Source organism: Artemia sp. Qi Xiang Cuo, chromosome 7, assembly GCF_049724085.1.
Source record: "Artemia sp. Qi Xiang Cuo chromosome 7, ASM4972408v1, whole genome shotgun sequence".
Lineage (NCBI taxonomy): Eukaryota > Metazoa > Arthropoda > Branchiopoda > Anostraca > Artemiidae > Artemia > Artemia sp. Qi Xiang Cuo.
In genome coordinates, this window is record NC_142800.1 from 35624082 (window position 1) to 35649457 (window position 25376).

A 25376-nucleotide genomic window follows, 5' to 3' on the forward strand; every position below is an offset into this window, starting at 1 on the left:
AGAATAATATACGGTGCTTCAACTAATTCTTATGAAATTGAGTAAAAAAAAAGATGGTTCAACTAAAGTAAGGAGAAATATCAAAACTTAAAATGAAAAGAAGTTACTCTGTATATGACGGGAGCCAAACCCTTCTCAACCCCACTCTTGACGCTGAAGTTTTTTAGTGTTGTAAAAAGCTTTTTGTTCCAATTCAACGGCCCTTTTGTTTCAGCAGATGTTCTTAAGGAATTGGGACAAAAAGTCAAACTTAAGCACAATTGTGCATCACTAAACATAATTTCATGAAAAATCAAGTCAATCAACTTAGTTAAATCAAGCATTAAGATAAATGCCCAAATTAGCAATCTATCTTGCATGGACGACGTTATATTTTAGGAAGGAATGCACCACCGTGCCACAATACTCCCTCTTCAATTGAGAAACTCAATCTACAGTTTTTTTTAATACTTTTAAATAGATTTGCCTATCTCAGAATGTTAGTCAATAACAACTTTGTCCTTTTTGGGCCAAAATCGTTCACTACCAGAAAATGCCAAAAAACGCCACTTTCTCGTGACACAATCTCTTTGGTCATATAAAAGGGGCACTAGAACTTCTGATTTTAGTTCGAATGATTCTCTTCCAGATCTTCAAGGACCATCGGTTCCATACACTAACCCCTGAAAAAAAGAAGAACAAACTTGCAACCGATATCTTCCTCCTGGAAAAAAAAAATATGTGCAAATTTCCACTTTTTTGTAGATTTCTAATGATGTGACTCTTTTCAAGATCCTCCTTTCAAAAATTAGGCAAATTTTTGCAGACTCGTAGCTTTTGAGGCGTATCTTTCACCTTAGTGAATTTTATATATTTGTAATTAGCCTACAAGGCCATTTTTTATGCATTGATTTTTATCACAATTCCCTTTTTTTAGAGCTTTGGTTACTCCTGAGTCGCTCCTTACTAATAGTTCATAACCACAAACTATTGTAAAAGTCGGTAATACTAACATTCAGTAATAGAAGTTAGTTTTTACAAAATAAAATCAAAAGGTAAGGAGATGTAGCTAGAAACTATTAGAAATTTAGCGAGAAACTTGTATAAGGAAATGATCACGATATCAAAATGTGATAATACCTTTGCTTTTTCAGTAAAAATCTAATTCGATGTCGATTTCGTTTGTATTTAAGAAAAGTAGTAGATCTAAGTACTGATTAGGACAGAGGCGTACATTTGGCGGTAACGGGTTATCAAGGCCGTACCAAGGTGGGGAATTCAGGGTTGGATCCCACCGCCCAAAATTTTGTCCGATTCGTAAAAATGTAAAAGTCTTTTCATAAAAGCCTTTTTTAATGTGCCATTGGTAAAAAAAATACATTTTTTAGGGTATTTTAATGAAAAATGCCTTTTTTTGTGTTGCCATTGAAAACTGATGAACTTTGCCCCAGGATTTCAAGAATACAGTCCCTCAAAGTTTTCTTGATTTGCGCCTCTGAATTAGAGCTAAATAAGCCTACAGACTATTTTCATCTATAACAACAATTTATTTTAAGCCTCAATATAAAGAAAATTTGATGTTAGAACAAAACCTATCTCACAAAAAGAAATTGGAAACGAACAAAACAGGGTCTTGTTTGCACTGACAAAATTCGTTAATGATTTGTCAAAAAAGGAATTAACATTGTTGGTCAGACACGCCCATGGAATGTTTACTTCTACAGCAATGATTAGTTTTAACCTTTTTACAAAGCAAGCAACACTGTAATTAGAACAAAACTAGAATTGTAATTAAAAATAATTGAAACTATTAATAAAATGTATCAGACATGTCTCAGATTATCTTATATTGTAAAAATTAGACTCGCCAGATATTACGCAACGCAATTAAGCTAAAAATGAATGCCCCTTTCTCGTCTCTCCTTGAGCCTATTAGCCTACGGCTAATATAGCCATATGGCTAATATAGCCTATGGCTATGGCTTATCCATTTTCGAACAAAATAGAAGTTCTTGTGCCTCCTCAAAATATAACCGTTTCGAACCCAAATTGAAACTTTTCTAGCTAAAAAGAAGAAATAAAGACTTCGGTTACTCTTTATCAGTTTGGCCTTATAGAAAACATCGACCCCCCACTGAAGTTCAATCAGATCCGCAGACGTATTTAATAATCAGATCCTGAATGCTTATTACCTGCGATTTTTTTTTGTATCAAGGCCGTATCCAGGGGGGGGGGGTACCTGGTTTGAACCCCCCCCTCCCCCGAAATTGAAAATTTTTGACAAAGTTAGAAATTACTAAAACCTTAGTAAAAATTCACAAAATTACTCGAAAACAGAGTCGAAAATTAGTACCCCCCCCTGAACAAAAATCCTGGATCCGCTCTTGTTTTGTATGTGTGTCTTTAACGTTCTAGATAGTTGTGTATAATTAAACTGAAGTACATTTTTTGCTTGAGTAAGTCATGCATAGGCAATTAACTTGGTTTAAGTCCAACATATACAAGGAAATAAAAATTACATAATTTCTTTTGACGGACTGGTAAAGTTAAACATATTTTTGTATTATAAATCATTTCGAAAATCGACACAAATTGATTAGTTTTCTTACACAGCGTATTGATAAAAAAAAAAAAACTTGCGGAAAATAAAGAGCGAAGTTGAAACTGGAAGTGAATAAAAGTGACCGATTCGTAGATTGCGCAAGACATATCCATAAAAATAGCTCAAATAAACTGACTCAAAAATTTGCCAATATCTTTAGATTTTTAAAAACTAGCGCGGTACTTATGTATTATACGGGCCCATCGTTATATACTGTATAAGGAAACCAATCAGGAAGACCCGTCAAACGGGTATTTGCTATCTGAATTGATTGCAAAGTGTGGTTTCTTATCGAATTTACAATGTTTAAATGATTGTTTTTTGGGTTTTAGGGGGGAGGAGGTACCTAGGTTAGGTTAGGTTACGTATATAATATATGCTATGCTCTACCCAAATTTGTTTCTAAGTTATTATATACTCAGCCTATTTTATTTTATTTCACTAGCATTAACCAAACTTGACTTCTTTCGTGGGGCCCGTATAATGCATAAGTAACCGTATCTCATATATGCTATGCTTTACCCCCCTCCTAATGTGGAAATATATAGCCCAAATTTGTTTCTAAACTGTTATATATTCATCCTATTTTATTTCATTAGCATTAACCAAACTTGACTTCTTTCGTGGGCCCGTATAATGCGTAAGTACCACTAGTGCTTTACTGAAGACACCCAAACCAACCCTAATAAACAAGATATATTCTCTTAGGAGTAGAATAAGTAGCCTTTATAAAATGGATGACTGATTTATAAGGATATTTCTCTTGTCTTTCGCTGGTGTCAGGATAGTCTATCACTGGTAATGATATCGCTAGTTTTTGTGATACAATTTTAATTCCCTAAGACCACACTTAAGCTCAGTTTTTATTAAAGAGCGAGTACTAAAAAATATACTAATAATGGAAAGCATCTGAGTCAGTTTACTTTAGCTAGTTTTGAAGATATATCTTGCGTTATCTGCGAATTACTAGTTTTTGTTCGCTTTATATTTCAACTTCAGTCTTTACTTCCGTAATTTTTTTTTTAACTTAATTTTTTAACGTACAAAATAATCCTTACTATCAGGTCTTTGTTTAACTTGGGTGGTGAAAATAAAGAAGTTAACATGATTTTTTTATGAACGGCATTATATAGGTTTTACTCCTTAAATTTCTTAATTTTTTCACAACATATGTGCAAATTTGTCGCTGAAATATAGACTCAGAAGGTTATGTAATTATCAGTGTCTTTTTTAACTTGATCATAAAAAAATTAGTTACTTTCATAAGAAGTAAATGAGAACAAAATAAATAGTAAGAAGAACATAAATGGTATTTTATTCATTAGATGTTTTTTTCAAAGCGCTTTTTTTTAAATTCTCACTTACTATGGGGGGTAGGAAAAAGAGTATAAAAGAGGAGAATTGTAAGCATCCAGTGAAGAGTTTTCAGCCATGGAGGTTACAATAGTGCCCTTGTTATGCATCCCAGTAGTTTCTCTTCAGAAATGGCACCAAGAAGTACCACATGACAGTTAACAAAGGTGTTATTAAGACGAATTCAAATGAGGCGGTAGCTTTTAATCGAGCCATTAAACATGTCTCTGTGCTCTTGCGGTAGTATGCTAGCCGTAGCAAAAAACATAAATAATATAAACCTAACTAACTAGATAATGGTGACGAGTAAAGCTACATATCGTTTTCAACTTAGGATTCTTCACCACGATCTGTTTTTCAGTCTGTTTGATACTTCATCTAAATCCATTACAAGCACAGAATTATTCGTGCGTTTTCAAACTCTGCCTGCTCATGCTTAAAGCTTTTAAACTTTAGAGGTCTTTAATTTCAAATTGAGGCATTTTATTGAAAACAGTTCTGGTCTTGAACAGTCCTTGGAAAGAACTAATAAAATTAAACTGAATATTTGATATATAATGCAATTAATTGCTGAAAGCTCAGAAGTTCAAGATTTTATTTCAATGTAAATATATTTTTTTATTTTCACTGTTATAATAAGTACAAACGAAAATATTTGTAATATAATTCGTTTTCAGTAAAGCACAAACGACGCAGTAGGTTTTAGACTTTTACAGTTAGGGAAGGAGGCAGTTGCCAAACTCTTGTTTGTAGTGATTTTTGCTTGTTTTAAGGTTGAATTGAACATTAGAATTTAAAATTCGCTCGTTTTGAGATTTTTTTATTCATTCATATTAGTACCTATTGTGTGTTTGTTTACCATGATTTTTTATTTAATTTTCGTTTTGGGTTTCATTTATTCTTTAATAGCAATTTCTGTTGTTTTGAGTTTTAATTATCTTTTTAAGAAAATTTATTTAATTAATTTCTGTTCGTTTTTTATTGCCAAAGTGTCAAGTCTTTAAAAATTCCCCATTTCAACATCAATTTTTTTCTAACATTAAAGTTTCGTCAAAGTATCAAAACATCAAAGTTGTATTTTTTCAACATTATAATTTCAAAGTTCAATATTTCCCCTCAACATTCCCTCAAAGTAGTCATAAATAGATGTAGTAGCAGTTGAAAGTGGTCATAGTCATAGTTGCAAGTTGTCGCTGTTGGAGGTCACAGTTGCAGTCACAACCCGTCTCATTTGCGGTCACAATAGTAGCAGTAGTAATAATGACCCTGAAAGTTTCAAGTTAATACCCTTACCTGTTCCTAACATATTGCAGATAGGCCTTATTGATAACGTGGGTACATATAGTTCCTTTTGATTTAGCGCCACATACCCCTCAACATATCCCAACATTTTGCCTCAATACCCTTAGCCTTTTTAGACACATTCTACCCTTTCCTAATGATAAATTCTGCATTTAAAAAGTGGACAAATTGTATAATTTACACTCCTTGTCCTGGGGGTTGCGGAGGAATGGCAGCCTTAGAAGCTTAGCTATTAGACGTTTTGACTATTTCGAATACACTGGCTTTTTTAAGATCTCTATCAGTGTTAAGGAGATAATCTAAAAAGGTAAGAGGGGGGAGGAATGGCTGCCCTTCGTTTCTTTTTCATCATTCCTCCCAACATGTCTTTAAAGTTTCATGTTAACGCCCCTAGCCGTTCCTTAGATACTGCTGTTGTGTCCTTTCGAAAACCCTCCTGCATATACTGTGCTTTGATTTTCTTTGATATCCCTCTCTACATTTTCTTAAAGTGTTACCTTAATATTCTTAGCCTTTTTTGAGAATCAGGATCAAACATGTCACCTCTCCCTAGTAGCCAGCCTTGTATATGAAATTATGAACAATGGGGAACTTATATAACGTACAATATTTCCCCCAGGGGCTGTGGGGGTCAAGCTATCCTTTAACGGAGATATAATTATTTGATGTTATCAACCATTTTCAACAAGATGACTATATCAAAATCTGATAAGATATCTTTGGAGGGAGGGCTGCTAAAGAGGGAATGGGAAGGGGACTGGTTGCCCTCCGACAGCTTTTTAATATCTTACTCAACATACACTGACAGTTTGAACTTAAGAGCCTCAGCTGTTCTCGTGATATTGCAAATACTATTTTTTAATAAACAGGTTGCACATAGCATCTTTAGATTTTGTTTAACATGCCCCTCAAATTCCCCAAAGTGTCACCTTAATACCCTTAGCCTTTCCGAACACACCTCAAAACAAAAATTCGTCCTTTTTTCTAATGATAAATCCCGCTTGTGAAAAAGGGCAAATTGCGTAATTTACAATCCTTATCCTGGAAACTTTTTTTTTTGGGGTGGGGTGGGGGGGGGGGGGGGGTGCATTGTACCACTGCAATGCAATATATGAAATTACATAGTTACTAGAGGTTTTGACTGTTTTGAACAGAATCGTTCACGATTTTGAACAGTGATGAGGAGAGGGAGCGTCACAAAATGGCTAGGGGGACTGGTTACCCTCCAATAGCTCTTCAATATTCTCCTCCGAATCCCCTGAAATTTTCAACTTAATACCCTCAGGCGTTCATTAGATATTGATGATGCATCCTTCTGACAATCAGCACACACGCTATGTGTTTTATTGTGTTCAGCATCCCTCTCCATACTTTTGGGGGGTTTGTCATCCCCATAGGTATAATTATTGGAATTTTTTGACTATTTGGAACAAGATGTCGTTTTGAGTTTGAATTTTAACAGGTATTTATATCTACTGAGCTTAAGTTTAAAATTAAATAAAAAAAACAAGTTTTTTAAACTGAAAGTAAGGAGCGACATTAAAACTTAAAACGAACAGAAATTATTCCGTCTATGAAAGGGGCTGTCCCCTCCTCAACGCCTCGCTCTTTACGCTAAAGTTTTTTATTGTTTTAAAAAATAAAGTTGTGAGACAGAGTCAAACTTTAGCGTAAAGAGCGAGGCGTTGAGGAGGGGACAGTCCCTTTCATATACGGAATAATTTCTGTTCGTTTTAAGTTTTAATGTCGCTCCTTACTTTCAGTTTAAAAAACTTGTTTTTTTATTTAATTTCTGATTGTTTTTTAGTTAATGCTGCTTCTATTTTGGCTCGCCGTCATTGAATAAGTAAACAAAATTTGCATAAAAATTTTACTTTTCTTTTGCTAAATGGCTGTCTCTAAATTTGGTTCTGACGTAATTTACAAATTAACTTACGTAACGAATTTCTATATTCGTATATTTTTCTTCTGGCATAAAATACAAAGTTGCAGATTTTTGCAGATATGAGCTTGAAACCTATGTTATAGGGTTTTCTGATACGCTGAATCTGACGGTGTGATTTTCATTAAAAATTTTTCACTTTTAGGGGATGTTTCCCCCTCTTTAAAAAATCAGGTGAGTTTTCTGAGGCTCGTAGCCTTTGATGAGTAATACTAAACTTAATAAAATTCATATATTTAGAATCAGCATTATGAGCCCATTCTTTTGATACATTTATTGACATCAAAGTTCTGTTTTTATAAGTTTCGATTACTATTGAGCCGTATCGCTTGTTTTTTTTATTGTTTTTTTTTATTACGTATATGTTATTACGGTTCTCCCCTTAGTCAATACCACGCTCTTTACGTTAAAAGTTAAAAAAATTTTAATTCACAAACCCTGAATCACAAAGGCCGTTTAATTTGAATAGATAGCTCTTTTGAAAGCACTAAAAAAAACTGTAGCGTAAAGAGCGAAGTATAGACTTGGGGAAGAGCCCCCTCATATACGTAATAATTTCTGTTCATTTTAAGTTCTAATGTTGCTTTTTACTTTCAGTTGAAAGTACTTGTTTTTTTTTAATTTAATTTCTAATCGTTTTTTAAATAATGCTTGGAAATCCGGCGCCCCCTTCATAGAAATGTCCCTTACCCCAAAGAAACATCCTCCACGGAAAGATTCTCCCGAGTAACCCCTCCTCCAGCCCCCCCCCCCCACCAGAAAAAAATTCTTCCTGAAAATGTCTGTATACTTCCCAATAACCAATACAATATGTAAGCAATGGGCAAAGTTCATAACTTGCAGCCCTTCCCCTGGGAGCTGTGGGGGATTAAGTCATCGTAAAAGACATATTTATTAGATTTTCGACTATGCTAAACACAATGGCTATCTCAAAATTTTAATTGGGTGACTTTGAGAAAAAATGAGCGTGGGAGGGGGCCTAGTTGCCCTCCATTTTTTTTGGTCACTTAAAAAGGGAACTAGAACTTTTAATTTCCGTTCCAATGAGCCCTCTTACGTTATTCTAGGACCACTGGGTCAATACGATTACCCCTGGGAAAAAAACAACAACAAATAAACACGCACCCGTGATCTTTCTTCTGGCAAAAAATGCAAAAGTCCACATTTTTGTAGATAGGAGCTTGAAACCTCTACAGTAGGGTTGTCTGATACGTTGAATATGATGGCGTGATTTTCATTAAGGTTCTATAACTTTTAGAGTGTTTTTCCCCCTTTTTTCGAAAATCAGACAAATTTTTTCAGGCGCGTAACTTTTGATGGGTAAAATTAAAATTGATGAAACTTATATATTTGAAATCAGAATGAAAATCTGATTCTTTTGATGTACCTATTGGTACCAAAATTCCGTTTTTTAGAGTTTCGGTTACCATTGAGCCGGGTCGCTCCTTACTTACAGTTCGTTACCACGAACTGTTTGATGGCCGACACTTTTATTTGAAAAACTAATTTTTCGGAAAGTTTTTTTAATAGATATAAGAGGAAGACCGTCCAAATTATTGTATGCAGTTTAAGCAGCCACATATCATATTCGTTTAAGTGGGCCCGTCTGGTCTTATCGCACTGTTGCTTCAGTAACGAAAAAAACAACAACATGGAATCAGAGAGCAGAGTCTCTCAAACCTCATAAAGCTCTTTTAAAGGATACAAGAATTATTTACTTGACAAAATATAGTCGTTTTTTTAATGAACGCCAAGTAAAGAAAAAAAACCACATGGAATTAGGGAACAGAGTATCTCAAACCTCATAAAGCTCTTTGAAATGACACGAGAATTATTTATTTAAAAAACTTCGTTTCATTAATAAACACCAAGTAAAGATAAAAACCCACTTGGAATCAGGGAACAGAGTGTCTCAAACCCCGTAAAGATCTTTTAAAGGATAGAAGAATTATTTATTTGACAAAGAAACTCTTCGTTTTAATGAACGTCAAGTAAAGAAAAAAACACACATGGAATCCGGGAACATAGTCTCTCAAACCCTGTAAAGCTATTTTAAAGAATACAAAAATTATTTATTTAACAAAAATATCTTCGTTTTTTAGTGAACGCCAAGTAAAGAAAAAAAATCACATGGAATAAGGGAACTTGGTCTCTCAAACCCTGTAAAGCTCTTTTAAGGAATACAAGAATTATTTATTTGACGAAAAAAAATCTTCGTTTATTTAATGAACGCCGGATAAAGAAAAAAACACATGGAAGCAGGGAGCAGAGTCTCACAAACCCCGTAAAGTTCTTTTAAAGGATACAAGAATTATTCATTTAACAAAAAATCTTTGTTCTTTTTTAATGAACGCCAAGTCAAGAAAAAAAACACATAGACTCAGAGAATAGAGTCTCTCAAACCCGTAAATCTCTTTTAAAGAATTGTTTATTTAACATAAAATCTTGGTTTTTTAAATGAATGCCAAGTAAAGAAAAAAGACCACCTCTGTAATCAGGGAGCATAGTCTCTCTAACTCCGTAAATGATGCACGTCGCATTTTAAATGATACATGAATTATTTAGTTAACAGAAAATCTTTTTTTAATGAACGCATAGTAAAGAAACAAAAACCACATGGAATCAGGGAACAGAGTTTCTCAAATCCAATAAAGCTCTTTTAAATTATAACAAGATTTTATTATTTAACAAAAAATCTTAGTTTTTTTTAGAAGAAGGCCAAGTATAGAAAAAAGAAAACACATGGAATCAGAGAACAGGGTCTCTAAAACCCTGTAAAATTCTTTGAAAGGATACAAGAATTATCTATTTAACAAAGAAATCTTCGTTTTGAGTAATGAACGGCAAGTAAAGAAAAAACAAAACAAAAAAAAAACCACATTGAATCAGAGTTTCTCAGTTTCAGAGTTTCAGAATCAGAGTTTCAGAGTTTCAGAGTTCAGAGAATCAGAGTTTCAGAGTTTCTCAAACCCCATAAAGTTCTTTTAAAGGATACAAGAATTATTTATTTAACAAAAATATTAGTTTTTTTTAATGAACATCTAGTAAAGAAAAAACACATGGAATAAGATAACAGAGTCTCTCAAAGCCTGTAAAGCTCTTTTTAAGGATACCAGATTTTTTTTTTTAACAAAAATCTTCGTTTTTTTAATGAACGCCAAGTAAAGAAAAAAAACTACATGAAATCATGGAAAAGAGTCTCTCGAACCCCGCAAAGTTCTTTTAAAGGATACAAGAATTATTTCTTTAACAGAAAATCTTGGTTTTTTAAATGAATGCCAAGTAATGAAAAAACCACTTGGAATCAGGGAACAGAGCCTCTCTAACTCCGTAAATCTATTTTAAATTATGCATGAATTATTTATTTTACAGAAAACTTTCGTTTCAAATGAACGAAGAGTAAAGAAAGAAAACCGAAATAGAATCAGGGAACAGAGTCTCTCAAACCCAATAAAGCTCTTTAAAGGATACAAGAATTATTTATTTATCAGAAAAATATTCCTTTTTAATGAACGCCAAGCATAGAAAAAAACTACGTAAAATCAGGGAACAGACTCTCTCAAACCCCGCAACACTCTTTTAAAGGATACAAGAATCATTTATTTAACAAAGAAATCTTTGTTTTTTTTAATGAACGCCAAGTAAAGAAAAAAAACACATGCAATCAGAGAACAGAGTCTCTTCACACCCCCTTAAAGTTCTTTTAAGGGATACAAGAATTATTTATTTAACAAAAAAGGGGGTGGTAAAAATTTGGGGGGACTGGGACCCTGGATGGGGACTCTTGACCCTGGATGGGAATATGGGGGCCCAAACTCATGCACAAGCCCGGTAATGGAAAACCGATGTGCACAGGACCATTACATCACAATAATGATACATGCCCTGTTGTAGTCATAATCAATTATCAATAGTCAATAATCAATAATTAGTTCGATAGCATTAGAGTACAAAAGGTTCTCATGCAATTGTTTATTAGAATCCATATCAACACTTCGTTTATTAGTCTTAATAGCATTTCAAGCTCACTTCTTTTATTGAACAAAATACTTGGCAAACGAAACTCAGATAATAATGTTTCCAAGAATTTTACTTACTAAGTGGGAAGTACGATGAAACCAGATGGGCCCGATTAAACAAATATGATATGAGGCCGCTTAAACTGCATACAACAATTTGGACGGTCTTTCTCTTATATCAGAATATTTGGCTGAGATAAAGTTGTACTGGCCTCTCCTCAGCAGAGGCCAGTACAACTTTATCTCAACTTTATCACAGTTTTCTCCGTGAACAGGAGTCTCCTGTTCACGGAGAAAACCTCACTGAAAAGGATTTTCCATATCAAGCGGAAGTAGGATAACGCCGTATGTGTCGTATGGTGGTACTAGCCACTTAGAATGTTAAGATTGGGCACCACTCAGAATGATAGGCTATTGTGGGAGTACTGGCCGTTTGTATGGTGGGAGTACTGGCCGCTCGGAATGTTAAGATATGGGCGCGCTTGTAATGGTAGGATAGGGCTGTCGTTGGAATGATAGAATATGTGTGTTGTAAAAGTAATTTCCTATGGGTCCCGTTAAAGTGCATACAGGGATACTGTCCTCTTGTATCCAAAGGGGAGTTACAGGGGCACCGGCCTCTTGGAATCACAGGGATACTGGACTTTTGTATCCAAAGGGGAGTTACAGGAGTACTGACATCTTAAATTGCATACACCCATGCTACTATTGAAGAACTTATAGCCCTTACCCGAAGACTGGGGAGGTGGGTCAATATCTACAAAATCATATTATTGAGTTAGGAATAAAGTGAATACACCATTCGATGCCTTTTTTTATGCTGATTACGATATAATAAGCATTTCTATCGGAAATGAATTTCACCCCCCCCCCTATATAGGCTATACCTAACCTAACCTAACCCTGAATTGGCCTATATAGGGGGGGGGGGGCTGAAACTCATTTCCGATCGAAAAGCTTATTATATTTTTAATCAGCATAAAAAAAGGCATAGAATGGTGTATTCACTTTTGTCCTAACTCAATAATATGATTTCGTATATATTGGCCGGGAGGTGCGTCTACCCCAGAGCTATTTGGTGTAGTTATTTGACTTTTGAACTATTTTGACCAAAATGTGTTTCTCAAAACTTTAATCTGATGCATTTGGAAAAAAATGGCGTGAGGGAGGGGGGGGCTGGGTGCCCTTTAATCACATTTCACTTTTAACAAGGGCGCTAAACTTATGATTTACAATCAAAGTTTATACGGGCACCCGTTCCATAAAAACCTTAAATGTTAACAACAGGCAACTTGCATAGCTTACAGCCCATCCCCCTAGAGTCGGGGGGGGGGGGTTCAAACCCGAAAACATAGCTACTTGGCCTTTGGACTATTTAAAAAAATGGCTATCTCAAAATTTTGATTAGATGCATTAGGACAAAATGGTGCATGGGGGTGGCAGAGGCCTCTGATCACTTTGAACTCTTAAAAGAGAACTAGAATTTCACATTCCCAATCGAATAAGCCTCCTCAAAAGTTTATACTACCCCCCCCCCTTCCAAAAAATCTTATATGTCAACAATGGGCAACTTAGGTAAGTTTTAGTCCTTGCCCTGGAAGCTGTGGGGGATTTGTCAACCCCTGAGTTAAAGTTATTTGACTTTTGGAATATTTTGAGCAAAATGGATATCCCAAAATATTGACTGGATGCATTCGGGATAAAATGGCGTTATGGGGGTTTTGCACCCTCCAATCACTTTCGACTCTTAAAAAGGCCCTAGAAACTTCAATTTCTAAACGAATGAGCTCCCTCATAAGTGTGTACGTCCACCCCTTCCATAAAACCATAAATGCCAACAATGGTCAGCTAGCATAACCTGAAACCCTTGCCCCATGGGCTGGGGTGGGTTATCACACTCGCAATCATAATTATTTGACCTTTAGAATACTTTGAACAAAATGGCTATCCCAAATTCTGGTTGGAAGCATCTGGGGAAGAAAGAGAGAGAGAGAGGGGGGCTAGTTTCCCTCCGATCACCTTTGCTTCTTAAAATGGGAAGTATAACTTTCGGCTTCAAGTCAAATGAGCCTTCTCTGAAGTTTTTACGGCCACCCCTTCCATAAGAACCTTAGCAATGGACAACTTGCATAGCATATATCCTGTGTGGGCTATGGAGCCGTGGGGGCTTTGTCAACCCCTGAGTTGTGGTTTTCTGACTTTCAGACTATTTTGAACAAAATGGCTATCTCAAAACTTTGATCGGATGCATTTGGGGAAACCAGGGCGTGGAGGGGCTTTTTGCCCTTTCATCACTTTTAATTCATAGCTAGGCCACTAGAACCTTCGATTTCCAGTCGAATGAGCCCCTTCCGAATTTTATAAGGCCACCCCTTCCATATGAAGTGACTCTGGGAAAAAATATTAATAAAACTCTGAAGGCTTAAAAAATATTAATAAAACTCTGAAGGCTTATTGCCTTTACTATGGGCAATGGGCAACGTTATAGCATTACTTCTGATCTCAGTTTTGACAGAATATCCCTTTAGTTTAGTATAATATTCAGTGTAAAGAATAATGTACTTCCACATTCATACGTTACATTTTTGTATAGACACATATACGTATATATACAAATATTTTGTTTTCAAGGTCAAAATTAGAAGCAGTTTCACCCAGATTTCATGACTTTGATTTACCGATTATTTCTACTTCTCATTGTCAACAAGGCGAGAATCCCAGCCAAGGCTCTTATATGTGTAAAGACGAAATTCACCCCAGTAGTAAATTTCGAGAATTGATTGAGCCCAATCGCTTAAAAGCATCTTATTCATCATCACATGAATTGAGACGGAAAACAGTAAGTATTTTCTTCTAAAGCAGAGACGGTTTATCGTGTTACACTACGGAGAAGAGGACGGTAGGGCAAAGGACAGAGCTCTCAGTTAGTGAAGCTTATTATCATTTTTGAGGCACATCCACAAACCAGCCCCCCCCCCCAAAAAAAAAGAAAAAAATCAAAATACGTTTCAAGCATAAGCAGAGTTTCGTTAATTGCAGCTTGAAGTTACTAGATTGCATAGAAAATAATAGCAAATTTTGTCTTGATAGAGAACAAACAAGGGAGGTGAATTCCAAGAATTTTGTAAGTGTAACCAGTTGAGTAGAATCGATTTTAAACAATCGAACACTGACACAAACAGCTTTGTTTGCTGTCAACTGTCAAATCCTTTTCTTTGCAGAATCGGAACTTGAAATGAGTCAATTCCCAAGAATTGATGGCTCTGATGTATGTTCTAGAGTGAAATCAATCCATTTTTTTGACCAACAGCATTTTCCCACCACTCCTTGAAAACCAGAGAGGGGTCGCCCCTTAAGAGCAATCTAGTAAAAAATTAAACTTATCCCATAATAGCAGTAGTAGGAACCTATTATTTACTCCAGTACGAACAATGCACATGCGCACTCCAACGAGGTAGAATACAGGGGGGGACAAGATTATTCATTTACTTACTGTACAAGACCAAGCCTCTTTCTAGACCAATCAGAGATGTTTCTAAGTGTATTTAATACAGACGGGAATGATGTTGGACCAATTGTTTCTAAGAAATTCTAGCTTAGATTTACGTAATAGGCTATGGTGGAAATCTGACGGGGAATTCTAATGTATCATAAGCGGAATGAAGAAACTAAAAGGGTTCTCTACTTTAGCGTCAGAGATAAATTCTGGAATCAATATTCTTTCGAAGTCATTATAGTGTAACTAGGACACCTTAGATAATTATCCGAAATTCAAACGAGATTAAAACAGATTGAATATATTTAACGCAGGAGTTGTTTCCTGGGAATTTCAAATGTGACAGTGCAGGGATACCAAAACAAAGGAACATTCAGAAATTACGTTTAGGGGATTATTTTGGTGAAACAAATTAATTGACATTTTAGGGATTATTTGGGTGAAACAGATTAAGACATTTTAGGGATTATTTTGGCGAAACAGATTGAGACATTTTAGAGGATGATTTGGGCAAAACAGATTGAGAGAGACTGAGAGAGATAAATCGGATTCTTCTTAGAGTTATAGACATATGAATTGGGAATTTATCAAGATTTAGTCAAACACAGAAGGTACTATCAGCTTACAAGTGATATACTAGAGACTGAAATAGGTGAATTAGATTTTTTACCATAGTCTGAGAGATGTAAATCGAATTCTATTTAGAGTTAGAGACATATGAAGTGGAAATTTATCAAGATTCAGTCAGACAAAGAGACTACTAAAAGTCTGAGAGAGATGAAACGGATTATTTTTCGAGTAAGAGACATATGAAGTGGGAATTCATAAAGATTTAGTTAAACACAGACACTACCATCAGCTTACAAGTGGTATACAAGAGCCTGAAATAGGTGAATTAGGATTTTACCATAGTCTGAGAGAGATAAATCGGATTCTTCTTAGGGTTAGAGACATATGAATTGGGAATTATCAAGATTTAGTCAAACCAGAAGCTACTATCAGCTTACAAGTGATATACTAGAGACTGAAATAGGTGAATTAGGTTTTTACCATAGTCTGAGAGATGAATTGAATTCTTTTTAGAGCTAGAGACACATGAAGTGGGAATTTATCAAGATTCAGTCAGCCAAAGAGACTACTAAAAGTCTGAGAGAGATGAAACGGATTCTTTTTCGAGTGAGAGACATATGAAGTAAGAAATCATCAAGATTTAGTTAAACACAGACACTACTATCAGCTGACAAGTGGTATACCAGAGTCTGAAATAGGTGAATTAGAATTTCACCATAGTCTGAGAGAGATAAATCGGATTCTTCTTAGGGTTAGACATATGAATTGGGAATTTATCAAGATTTAGTTAAACACAGACACTACTATCAGCTGACAAGTGGTATACCAGAGTCTGAAATAGGTGAATTAGAATTTCACCATAGTCTGAGAGAGATAAATCGGATTCTTCTTAGGGTTAGACATATGAATTGGGAATTTATCAAGATTTAGTAAACACAGAAGCTACTATCAGCTTACAAGTGATATACTAGAGACTGAAATAGGTGAATTAGGTTTTTACCATAGTCTGAGAGATGAATTGAATTCTTTTTAGAGTTAGAGACATATGAAGTGGAAATTTATCAAGATTCAGTCAGACAAAGAGACTACTAAAAGTCTGAGAGAGATGAAACGAATTCTTTTTCGAGTAAGAGACATATGAAGTGGGAAGAATTCATCAAGAATTAGTTAAACACAGACACTACTATCAGCTCACAAGCGGTATACCAGAGTCTGAAATAGATGAATTATGATTTTACCATAGTCTGAGAGAAATAAATCGGATTCTTCCTAGGGTCAGAGACATATGAATTGGGAATTTATCAAGATTTAGTAAAACACAGATGGTACTATCAGCTTACAAGTGATATACTAGAGACTGAAATAGGTGGATTAGATTTTTACCATATTCTGAGGGATGAATTGAATTCTTTTTAATGTTAGAGACATATGAAGTGGAAATTTATCATGATTCAGTCAGACAAAAAGATTACTAAAAGTCTGAGAGAGATGAAACGGGTTCTTTTTCGAGTAATAGACATATGAAGTGGGAATTCATCAAGATTTAGTTAAACATAGACACTACTATCAGCTCACAAGTTCTTTTCTTAATGTCCCTCCTAAATCAATTTTACAAGTTGAAATACTCACCCTCTTCACCCACAACTTAAGTTTATGGTTTTTTGCATACTCCAACTCCAAGCATTTCAGCAATTTTACCATTTGAGAACAAGTTCTTTTCTTAATATCCCTCCTAAGCCAATTTAACAAGTTGTAGTGCTCAGCCTCTTCACCCCAAGCTTTCTTGTATGGTTTTTTGTATGACCCAGAGCCAGGCAATTCACTAGTTCTATCTTTTCAGAACAAGTTCATTTTTTAATCTCCCTCATAAAACAATTTTGCAAGTTGTAGTACTCACCATCTTCACCTACAGCTTTACTTTATGGCTTTTTGAATACCATAACGCCAAGCAATTAAGCAATTCTATCATTTCTGAACAAATTCTTTTCTTAATTTCCCTCCTAAACCAATTTTAAAAGTTGAAGTCCTCACCCTCTTCACCCACAACTTTACTTTATGAATTTTTGCATACCCCAACCCCAAGCAATTCAGCAATTCTATCATTTTAGAACAAGTCCTGTTCTTAATGTCCCTCCTAAACCAATTTTACAAGGCGAAGTACTCACCCTCTTCACCCACAACTTTACGTTATGGCTTTTTGCATATCCCAGCATGGGCGTCCATATGGGGGGGGGCAGGGGGGCTCCCGCCCCCCCCCCCCTGGCTGGATGATGCTGCCTTATTTTTATATTTTTGTTCTGAGATTTCTCTTATATAGCATTAAAAGTGCCAATTAGACACGGTTTGCCCCCCCCCTGGAATTCAGCTTATGGGCACCCATGTATCCCAACACCAAGCAATTCAGCAATTCTATCATTTCAGAACAAGTCCTTTTCGTAATATCTCTCCTAAACCAATTTTACAAGATGAAGTGCTCACCCACGTCACTGACAACTTTACGTTATGCCTTTCTTTAAACCCCCAAACCAGGCTATTTAGTAATTATATTGCGGTAGAAAAAATAATTTTCTTAATGTCCCTCCTCAATCAATTTTACAATTTTAAGTACTCACCCATTTTCACCAATAACTTTACTTTATGGCTTTTTTCAAACCCCAACACAAAGCAATTCAACAGTTCTATCATTTCAGAACAAGTTCTTTTCTTAATGTCCCTCCTAAACCAATTTTACAAGTTGAAGTACTCATCCTCTTCACCAACAATTTTACTTTATGGCTTTTTGCATACCCAAATACCAAGCATTTCAGTAATTCTATCAATTCAGAACAGGTTCTTTTCTTGATTTCCCTCCTAAACCAATTTTACAAGTTGAAGTGCTCACCCTCTTCACCCACAACTTTAGTTTTTGCCTTTTTACATATCCCAACACCAATCAATTCAGCAATTCTATCATTTCAGAACAAGTTATTTTCTTAATTTCCCTCCAAAACCACTTTTACAAGTTGAAGTGCTCACCCTCTTCGCCTACAACTTTACTTTATGACTTTTTGCATACACCAACACCAAGCATTTCATCATTTTTATCATTTCAGAACAAGTTTTTTTTTAATGTCCCTCATAATCCAATTTTACAAGCTGAAGTACTTACCATCTTCCCCAAAAACTTCACTTTATGGCTTTTTGCGTTCACAAAAACCAAGGAATTCAAAAATTCTATCATTTCAGAACAAGTTCTTTTCTTAATATCCCTCTTAAACCAATTTTACAAGTTGAAGTACTCACCCTCTTCACCCACAACTTTACTTTATGGCTTTTTGCATATCCCAACACCAAGCAATTCAGCAATTCTATCATTTCAGAACAAATTCTTTTCTTAATGTCTCTCCTAAACCAATTTTACAAGTTGAAGTACTCTCCCTTTTCCCCCATAACTTTACTTTATGGCTTTTTGTATACCCCCACACGAAGCAATTCAGCAGTTCTATCATTTTAGAACATGTCCATTTCTTAACGTCCCTCCTAAACCAATTTTATAAGTTGAAGTACTCACCCTCTTCACCCACAACTTTACTTTATGGCTTTTTGCATACCCCAACACCCAGCAATTCAACAATTCATTCATTTCAGAACAGTCCTTCTTAATGTCCCTCCTAAATCAATTTTAAAAGTTGAAGTACTCACCCTCTTCACCCACAACTTTACTTTATGACTTTTTGCATACCCCAACACCAAGCAATTCAGCAATTCTATCATTTTAGAACATGTCCTTTTCTTAATGTCCCTCCTAAACCAATTTTACAAGACGAAGTACTCACCGTTTTCACCCACAACTTTACTTTATGGCTTTTGCATACCCCAACACCAAGCAATTCAGCAATTCTATCATTTCAGAACAAGTTCTTTTCTTAATATCCCTCATAAATCAATTTTACAAGTTGAAGTACTCACCCTCTTCACCAATAACTTTACTTTATGGCTTTTTGCATGCCCCAACACCAATCAATTCAGCAATTTAATCATTTCAGAACAAGTTCTTTTCTTAATGTCCCTCCTAAATCAATTTTACAAGTTGAAGTACTCACCCTCTTCACCCAAAACTTTACTTTATGGCTTTTTGCATATCCCAACACCAAGCAATTCAGCAATTCTATCATTTCCGAACAAGTACTTTTCTTAATGTCCCTCCTAAATCAATTTTACAAGTTGAAGTACTCACCCTCTTCAACTACAACTTTACTTTATGGATTTTTGCATACCCCAACACCAAGCAATTCAGCAATTCTATCATTTCTTAACAAGTTATTTTCTTAGTGTCCCTCCTAAACCAATTTTACAAGTTGAAGTACTCACCCTCTTCACCCACAACTTTAAATTATACCTTTTTGCATATCCCAACACCAAGCAATTCAGCAATTCTATCATTTCAGAACAAGTTCTTTTCTTAATGTCCCTCCTAAACCAATTTTACAAGTTGAAGTACTCACCCTCTTCACCCACAACTTAACCTTATGCCTTTTTGCATATCCCAACACCAAGCAATTCAGCAATTCTATCATTTCAGAACAAGTTCCTTTCTTAATGTCCCTCCTAAACCAATTTTACAAGTTGAAGTACTCACCCTCTTCAGCCACAACTTTACTTTATGCCTTTTTCCATACCCCAGTACCAGGAAATTCAGCAATTCTATCATTTCAGAACAAGTCCTTTCTTAATGTCCCTCCTAAACCAATTTTACAAGTTGAAGTACTCACCCTCTTCACCCAAAACTTTACTTTATGGCTTTTTGCATGCCCCAACACCAGGCAATTCAGCAATTCTATCATTTCTTAACAAGTTATTTTCTTAATGTCCCTCCTAAACCAATTTTAAGTTGAAGTACTCACCCTCTTCACCCACAACTTTACTGTATGGCTTTTTGCATATCCCAACACCAAGCAATTCAGCAATTCTATCATTTCCAAACAAGTTCTTTTCTTAATGTCCCTCCTAAATCAATTTTACAAGTTGAAATACTCACCCTCTTCACCCACAACTTAAGTTTATGGTTTTTTGCATACTCCAACACCAAGCATTTCAGCAATTCTATCATTTCAGAACAAGTTCTTTTCTTAATATCCCTCCTAAACGAATTTTACAAGTTGAAGTACTCACCCTCTTCACCCACAACTTTACTTTATGCATTTTTGCATACCCCAACACCAAGCAATTCAGCAATTCTATCATTTCAGAACAAGTTCCTTTCTTAATGTCCCTCCTAAAACAATTTTACAAGTTGAAGTACTCACCCTCTTCACCCACAACTTTTCTTTATGCATTTTCGCATATCCCAACACCAAGCAATTCAGCAATTCTATCATTTCTGAACAAGTTCCTTTCTTAATGTCCCTCCTAAATCAATTTTAAAAGTTGAAGTACTCACCCTCTTCACCCACAACTTTACTTTATGCATTTTTGCATACCCCAACACCAAGCAATTCAGCAATTCTATCATTTTAGAACATGTCCTGTTCTTAATTTTCCCTCCTAAACCAATTTTACAAGGCGAAGTACTCACCCTCTTCACCCACAACTTTACGTTATGGCTTTTTGCATATCCCAACACCAAGCAATTCAGCAATTCTATCATTTCAGAACAAGTTCTTTTCTTAATGTCCCTCCTAAGCCAATTTTACAAGTTGAAGTACTCACCCTCTTCACCCACAACTTAACTTTATGCCTTTTTGTATACCCCCACACCAGGCAATTCAGCAATTCTATCATTTCCGAACAAGTTCTTTTCTTAATGTCCCTCCTAAACCAATTTTACAAGTTGAAGTACTCACCCTTTTCACCCATAACTTTACTTTATGGCTTTTTGCAAACCCCAACACCAAGCAATTCAACAATGCTATTATTTCATAACAAGTTCTTTCCTAAATATCTCTCCTAAACAAATTTAACAAGTTGAAGTATCATCCTCTTCACCCACAAATTTACTTTATGTCTTTTTGCATACCCCGATACCAAGCATTTCAGTAATTATATCAATTCAGAACAGGTTCTTTTCTTGATTTCCCTCCTAAACTAATTTTACAAGTTGAAGTGCTCACCCTCTTCACCCACAACTTTACTTTTTGCCTTTTTACATATCCCAACACCAAACAATTCAGCAATTCTATCAATTCAGAACAGGTTCTTTTCTTAATCTCCCTCCTAAACCAATTTTACAAGTTGAAGTGCTCACCCTCTTCACCCACAACTTTACTTTATGGCTTTTTGTATATCCAAATACCAAGCAAGTCAACAATTATATCATTTCAGAACAAATTCTTTTCTTAATTTCTCTCCTAAACCAATTTTACAAGTTGAAGTACTCACCCTCTTCACCCACAAATTTACTTTATGGCTTTTTGCATACCCCCACACCAAGCAATTCCACAATTCTATCATTTCAGAACAAGTCCTTTTCTTAATGTCCCTCCTAAACCAATTTTAGAAGTTGAAGTACTCACCCTCTTCACCCACAACTTTACTTTATGGCTTTTTGCATACCCCAACACCAAGCAATTCAACAATTCATTCATTTCAGAACAAGTTCCTTTCTTAATGTCCCTCCTAAATCAATTTTAAAAGTTGAAGTACTCACCCTCTTCACCCACAACATTACTTTATACCTTTTTGCATACCCCAACACCAAGCAATTCAGCAATACTACTTTATGGTTTTTTGCATACACCACACCAAGCAGTTCAGCAATTCTATCATTTCAGAACAAGTTCTTTTCTTAATGTCCCCCCTAAACCAATTTTACAAGTTGAAGTAGTCACCCTCGTCACCCACAACTTTACTTTATGCATTTTTGCATACCCCAGCACCAGGCAATTTATCAGTTCTATCTTTTCTGAACAAGTTCATTTCTTAATGTTACGACTAAACCAATTTTGCAATTTGAAGTGCTCACCCTCTTCAACTACAACTTTACTTCGTGCCTTTTCGCATATCTTAACACCAAACAATTGAACAATTCTATCATTTCAGAAGAAATTCTTTTCTTAATGTACCTCCTAAACCAATTTCACAAGTGGAAGTACTCACCCTCTTCACCCACAACTTTACTTTATGACTTTTTGCATACCCCAACACCAAGCAATTCAGCAATTCTATCATTTTAGAACATGTCCTTTTCTTAATGTCCCTCCTAAACCAATTTTACAAGACGAAGTACTCACCGTATTCACCCACAACTTTACTTTATGCCTTTTTGCATATCCCAACTCCAAGCAATTCAGCAATTCTATCATTTCAGTACAAGTTCCTTTCTTAATGTCCCGACTAAACCAATTTTACAAGTTGAAGTACTCACCCTCTTCACCCACACTTTTACTTTATGGCTTTTTGCATACCCCAACACCAAGCAATTTAGCAATTCTATCATTTCTTAACAAGTTATTTTCTTAATGTCACTCCTAAACCAATTTTACAAGTTGAAGTACTCACCTTCTTCACCCACAACTTTAATTAATGCCTTTTTGAATAACACAGCACCAAGCAATTCACCAATTCTATCATTTCAGAACAAGTTCATTTCTTAATGTTCCGCCTAAACCAATTTTACAATTTGAAGTGCTCACCCTCTTCAACTACAACTTTACTTTATGCCTTTTTGCATATCCCAACACCAAACAATTCAGCAATTCTATCATTTCAGAACAAGTTCTTTTCTTAATGTCCCTCCTAAACCAATTTCACAATTTGAAGTACTCACCCTCTTTACCCACAACTTTACTTTATGCCTTTTTGCATTTCCCAACACCAAACAATTCAGCAATTCTATATTTTCAGAACAAATTCATTTCTTAATGTTCCGCCTAAACCAATTTTACAAGTTGTAGTACTCACCCTCTTCAGCCAAAACTTTACTTTATACCTTTTTGCATACCCAAAAGCAAAGCAATTCAGCAAATCTATCTTTTAAGAACAAGTTCCTTTCTTAATCTCCCGCCTAAACCAATTTCAAAAGTTGTAGTGCTCACCCTCTTCAACCCCAGCTTTACTTTATTGTTTTCTCTATACCCCAACGCAAAGCAATTCAACAATTATATAGTTTAAGATCAAATGCTTTTCTTAATGTCCCTCCTAAGCAAATTTTACAAGTTGAAGTACTCACCCTCTTCACCCACAACTTTACATTATGGATTTTTGCATGCCCAATACCAAGCAATTCAACAATTCTATCATTTCAGAACAAGTTCTTTTCTTAATGTCCCTACTAAACCAATTTAACAAGTTGAAGTACTCACCCTCTTCACCCAACACTTTCCTGTATGGCTTTTTGCATGCCCCAATACCAGGCAATTCAGCAGTTCTATCATTTCTGAACAAGTTCCTTTCTTAATGTCCCTACTAAACCAATTTTACAAGTTGAAGTGCTCACCCTCTTCAAACACAACTTTACTTCATGACTTTTTGCATATCCCGACACCAAGCAATTCAGCCACTCTATCATTTCAGAAGAAATGACTTTCTTAATGTCCCGCCTAAACCAATTTCACAAGTTGAAGTACTCAACCCTCTTCGTCTACAACTTTACTTAATGGCTTTTTGCATATACTAACACCAAGCAATTCAGCAATTCTATCATTTCAGAACAAGTTCTTTTCTTAATGTACCTCCTAAACAAATTTCACAAGTAGAAGTACTCACCCTCTTTATCCACAACTTTACTTTATGGCTTTTTTCATTTCCCAACACCAAGCAATTCAGCCATTCTATCTTTTCAGAACAAATACCTTTCTTAATGTTCCGCCTAAACCAATTTTACAAGTTGTAGTACTCGCCCTCTTCAGCCGAAGCTTTACTTTATGCCTTTTTGCATACCCCAACGCCAAGCAATTAAGCAATTCTATCATTTCAGAACAAGTCCTTTCTTAATGTCCCTCCTAAACCAATTTTACAAGTTTTAGTACTCGCCCTCTTCACCCCCAGCTTTACTTTATGCTTTTTTGTATACCCCAAAGCCAAGCAATTCACCAATTCTATCATTTCAGAACAAGTTCCTTTCTTAATCTCTCTCCTAAACCAATTTTACAAGTTGAAGTACTCACCCTCTTCACCCAAAACTTTACTTTATGCCTTTTTGAATATCCCAACACCAAGCAATTAAGCAATTATATCATTTCATAACAAGTTATTTTCTTAATGTCACTCCTAAACCAATTTTACAAGTTGAAGTACTCACCCTCTTCACCCACAACTTTACTTTATAGCTTTTTGCATATCCCAACACCAAGCAATTTAGAAATTCTATCATTTCAGAACAAGTTATTTTCTTAATGTCCCTCCTAAACCAATTTTACAAGTTGAAGTACTCACCCTCTTCACACACAACTTTACTTTATGCCTTTTTGTATACCCCAACACCAGGCAATTCAGTAATTCTATCATTTCCGAACAAGTTCTTGTCTTAATGTCCCCCCTAAACCAATTTTACAAGTTGAAGTACTCACCCTCTTCACCCACAACTTTACTTTATGGCTTTTTGCATACCCCAACACCAAAGCAATTTAGCAACTATATCATTTCAGAACAAGTTATTTCTTTAATGTCTGTCGTAAACCAATTTTACAAGTTGAAGTACTCACCCTATTCACCCACAACTTTACTTTATGGCGTTTTGAATACCCCAAAACAAAGTAATTCAACAATGATATTATTTCAGAACAAGTTCTTTCCTTAATATCACTCTTCAACAAATTTAACAAGTTGAAGTCCTCATCATCTTCACCAAAAATTTTACTTTATGTCTTTATTCATAACCCAACACCAAGCATTTCAGTAATTCTATCAATTCAGAACAGGTTCTTTTCTTAATTTCCCTCCTAAACCAATTTTACAAGTTGAAGTGCTCACCCTCTTCACCCTCAACTTTACTTTATAGCTTTTTGTATATCCCAATACCAAGCAATTCAACAATTATATCATTTCAGAACAAGTTCTTTTCTTAATGTCCCTCCTAAACCAATTTTACAAGTTGAAGTTCTCACCTTCTTCACCCACAACTTCACTATATGGCTTTTTGCATACCCACACACCAAGCAATTCATCAATTCTATTATTTCAGAACAAGTTCTTTTC

At 35.4% G+C, this 25376-nt stretch overlaps 1 protein-coding gene and 1 long non-coding RNA gene across 3 annotated transcripts in view; one reads left to right on the plus strand and one right to left on the minus strand.

Moving 5' to 3' along the window:
- LOC148950207 (uncharacterized) overlaps positions 1 to 25376 on the plus strand; it is a 91512-nt gene that overhangs the window by 24875 nt on the left and 41261 nt on the right. For both annotated transcript variants that reach the window (XM_089092231.1, XM_089092232.1), the window contains exon 4: positions 13829 to 14036. In XM_089092231.1, coding sequence (XP_088948357.1) covers positions 13829 to 14036 — 208 coding nt within the window. The remainder of the gene's footprint in view (positions 1 to 13828; positions 14037 to 25376) is intronic.
- LOC148950208 (uncharacterized) overlaps positions 1 to 25376 on the minus strand; it is an 82648-nt gene that overhangs the window by 24842 nt on the left and 32430 nt on the right. The window lies entirely within an intron of this gene.